The 4,548-nt window shown below is 36.8% G+C and overlaps 1 protein-coding gene across 3 annotated transcripts in view; it reads left to right on the plus strand.

The window, feature by feature from the left end:
* The window catches only part of CYFIP1 (cytoplasmic FMR1 interacting protein 1), a 76,032-nt gene that overhangs the window by 46,913 nt on the left and 24,571 nt on the right, over window positions 1-4,548 (plus strand). For all 3 annotated transcript variants that reach the window (XM_031058348.1, XM_031058349.1, XM_005422695.3), the window contains exon 23: window positions 23-110. In XM_031058348.1, coding sequence (XP_030914208.1) covers window positions 23-110 — 88 coding nt within the window. The remainder of the gene's footprint in view (window positions 1-22; window positions 111-4,548) is intronic.

The raw sequence follows: 4,548 nt of genomic DNA on the forward strand, positions 1-4,548 counted from the left end.
TTGTTTTTATTTTTTTATATAGATTTGTTCGGACGGTGCTGCCATTTTCTCAGGAGTTTCAGCGTGATAAGCAGCCTAATGCACAGCCACAGTATCTCTATGGATCAAAGGTTGGATTTGATTCCCTTTATCTTTATGGTTTGCTAATGTTTAAAGGTATCTTCTTAAATTATAGAAACTATGGTATATGAAAGTTATTAGAAATGGACTGGAATACATTTTGTGTGTATTTTTAATTGAACATACCCTTTTTTTCAGACTTTGCTTGAAGCTCACCATATGTTTCAGCCAAAGTGCAATTGATTAGTCTGATGTGTAGTCTTATCTGACAAAGCTAAAAATAAGCCCTTCTCTCAACCACCTTGCATTGTTCAGTTGCTAACGGTGGCAAGTAAAGATTAATTACTTATTGATTACTCATCTGGTGAAGTGAGAAAAAGAGCCCATCTTGGGTGCACCTTCCCTTTTGATAACAGAAGAAAAGGGAATAGATAGAAAAACTGCTTCAGATGTTATCTGACTTAAGAGGAATATAGATTCTGACTATCTTTAACTATCAGATACCTAACTACTTCAATTTTTATTTTTTTTATTATAATATTTCTTTGGACTCTACAACCCCAGAGCTGCAAACTCATTGTGATGAACTTGGTGTTTTGGCCATCTCATCTTCTGTGTTACCATCACATTTCCTGCTTTGCAGTTAGGTGGGCTGGGAAGGTTAGTGCAAGTTTTCAGTAGAAGGGTACGTGATGTGCAGTCACGTACTCTGTCCCTGGGGCAATCCCCAATGCTGAGGTTGGAAAGGAGCTTGTGTGGGTGACAAATTGGAAGAGTGCTTGACACAAGAGAGCAGCTGTGGGCTACCCAAGTGAGGAGAGTTAGCCTGCACTTACAGGACCAATGCTATGCTCATGTGTAATAGATTTGTTCTCCCTGGTCACTGTAGATTTATTTTCTTATTCTTCAGAATTATTGCTTGTGTCTTAATGACAGTTAAAGGCGTAGTGCATTAACATATATTTACATTTTTAATATCTAGTCAGAAATATTGATCTACTTCAAACAGCAGTAAAAACCAGCAGTGCTATCTTCAACAAATCATTTGGAACTATATGACAAGGTGTCACTCTAAATTTAGCAATGTTTTCTTGACTATCAGGGTGACAAGCTGAAGTATGGAAAAGATAAATAAAAATATAAGGATTAAATTAGAGGATGGACAATAAAAAAGCTTAAAATTATTTATTATTATTTAAAATGACTTAAAATATGTACTTAATTATACATCTAATTTATGCAAGTGTGCTGTAAGTGTTATGGGTGGCTACTCTCAATATCTACCTCCTACTTAAGCAGGAACATAATTAGTCCTTGTCTTACTCTTATTTTCTGCACATCATGTCGTAGTTGTATGGTGCAATTTCAACCCAGTAATCTAGGTTTTGAGAGATCTCAGGAGTTACAAATTTCAGTGCTAAAATATCTGCTGCATTTGTAAAAGTTTCATGCCTTTAAAATGTAAAGGAGCTAGAAAAGGATTCGCATATCTTAATGCGGAATGTAGCGGCTGGCTGTCGGCTCCTGTAAATGTTTTATGTAATAGTTCTCCAAAAAGGACCAGTAAATTACAGGCAAGTGGAATTTTCTTTCATTAGAGTTATTGTGTTCCTTACTATTTTAGTAACTGACCAGATGCAGCATGGAGCAGAAACCTGAATTTCACAGAGATTGCTAACTTAATTTATCTAAGTGATGATACAGTGGAGTGAGTGACAGAAGATTAACTGGGGAACACTTTTTTTAATCAGTCAGGTTACATTATTAAAATGAGTTTAGTAATCTTCACACTGAGAGCTATACATTTTCGGAATTCTTGATTTTTTTTCTATATGAGCAGCAGCAGTCGAGGTAGGGGGTCTTACTTGCATTTCTGGGGCAAATTTCATAACTGCATAGGCCTATATTAGAAAATACTCATGACTCTCTCTAGTTTTAAGTTTTAACAAGAGTATATTTTTATTCTTGAATTGAATATATTTTGAAATTGAGGATATCTGAATGGCATTTTTAAGATTTCTACTTTATATAGCCAGTAACAGATAGGAATTCTTACATTATAGAGGTTTCACTACTACAGCAGTAACTAAAGAAATTTTTTATGTGTATCTCAAAGTATTCACATATTCCCAGATATTTCTACATGAATCAAAGCATCTAGTCTGTATTAATGTGTGTTGATACTTAGCATAGAGAGTTATAGTAACCTTCTCTTTAGCAACTCAAGTTTTCTGAGTGGTATCTTCATTTAATTAGCAAAACAAAAACCCACAGATACAACTTCTTTCTTCTGGTTGATGTGGAAGCAGAGCTGTCAGGTGGGAAGGAGCCAGCCTACCAAAGCTCATTAGCCTTTTAAGTGAGCTCGATTATTTTAAAAGTTTGGTTGAGCATGGTCACTGAAATCCCTTTACTCAATTAAAGTATGTGTAGGATTAATGATTTTAATGTTAGCAGGTTGGAATTTGGCAACATTGGGTGAATGCATGAAATATTTTATAATATATATATAAGAAAATATTTTTTCTGGGGACTTGAACTAATTTTCCATGAAATACTTGCTTTTATAGAGGTTGTGTAGACCAGAATTGAAGGGCTTTCTTTCTGTCTTATACAACATTTTCCAAATATTGTAATGTTTTTATGTCTCCGGCACTTTGCAGATGCTAACTCATTTATTTTGTGAAAAATACATGTTTGAAAGGTACTTCTCATTGTGAATATAATGATTTTTATCTACTGATGGTGCACAAATTGAAGTCAGTTTGCACTATGTTGCAACCTACTGTCAGTTTGGTAATCACTTAGAATGTTTGCCCCATACTCGATGACTGTTGAGTGGAGAATTACCAAATCTAATACAGAATTGCCTGAATGAACCTGAATTGATCTGCACTAGAACTTTCTCAGCAAGAAACAAAGAATCATGTAGCTCTGTGAGCATGTGATGACATGAGTTTTTCAGAACTAGAGCAGAAAACAGATGACACTCTGCATGAATTGCTCGTTTGCAGCAGGTGCGAGATGGTCCATTGCTTGTGAGATGATATAAATGTTTATCTTAGTAGTGCACAGTAAACTCTGTGGGTGGGATGGTTTTATATTTATAGAAGATAAATCCCTTGGGAAGCACTACCATGGTAGCTCTTTGCTTTCTCAGTTGGATGTAGGCATGTCTTTTGGTTATATGTGTTTGTGTATAAATAACGAAATGCAGTAGGTGAATTGCCTTGAAACTGCTTTAAGCAAAACTGCTCCTTGTTCCCAGTGTGACATGTACATGTGTATATAACATAAATGTGTGTCTGTATATGTATTGGACTGCCTTAAAACCCATATAAAGAAATGGACCTGCAGAGAAGTAAACAAGTTTCCAAGAGCCCAAGATGCTGGCAGAGATTGACTGTGTGTCTCTCGGCCTCATCCCATTAATGTTAAAATAATCTTTGCTTGATGAAAACCTAATCAGAGAAGTGTTACTGTTAATTTGATTACAAGATAATTTCAAAGCATTTTCTCTGTCCTCGCCACCCAGGCGCCCCTTTATGGCACTAAACCTGTTGTGCTGGCTTCATGCTCTGATGAGGGTTCTTGAAATAGTGCCTATTTCATGTAACATTGTCATTTGAAAAAGCAGTGAGCTGTTATTCTCACAGTTTATTTGAGACTGACGTGCAAGACAAAGGAAAACGTGTGAGCTGGAGGAAGTGCTCTGCAGCAGGTGGAGAACACGTTATTGCTAAGTTCACACAATAAAAATGCCTTTTGAAGTGTTTTCTGAAAGTCATACTCGCCCCTGTTCAGCAAGCGCTCTGTGTGTCATGCTTATCCTACTCAAAAAAAAAAAAAAAGACAGATTCATCACACTTCTGCCAGCTTCTCCTTAGCACTCAGAGTCGATGCATTTCACAAGTCGTGGGAATTGTTGTCAAAATAGAGTAGCTGAAAAGATCCGCTACCTGCTGTGAAATATTCATGGGGAGCTCTCTTGCCAAAATTGTACCCTCCCTTAGCTTCCAGGGTAGAGGGGGATGGCAGCTGCCCAGCCATCAACTCTCCAGCCTTCACTGGTACTACCAAGCTGTGTCAGAGAGAGCTGACTTCACACATAATTCGTACCAAGAGCAATTAACTGCCTGCACTCACAGTGCACCTTTGTCTTTTTTAGGCATAACATACAGCAATACTAAAGATTTATTATGTTTTTATGGAACACAAATGCACTTAAGGGGTTTAAAACAGGGTGACTTACACATGTAAATCAGACAACACTTATCTCGTTGTGAGGGTGAACAGATTTCTGTCCGAAGGACCTTGGCACTTTGCCATGAAGCTCAAGGCAGAGTGAGTTGATCAGCAGGTTTTCGTGTTACAAAAATAAAATGCATTTTGGCATATTTTTACTATTTTGCCCCCCTTCATTACACAGAATGTACTGTGCAATTGGAAAGAAATTTGCATCTGATTAACGCATGTTATCATTAAAAC

The sequence above is a fragment of the Geospiza fortis genome, unplaced genomic scaffold (assembly GCF_000277835.1).
Source record: "Geospiza fortis unplaced genomic scaffold, GeoFor_1.0 scaffold366, whole genome shotgun sequence".
Lineage (NCBI taxonomy): Eukaryota > Metazoa > Chordata > Aves > Passeriformes > Thraupidae > Geospiza > Geospiza fortis.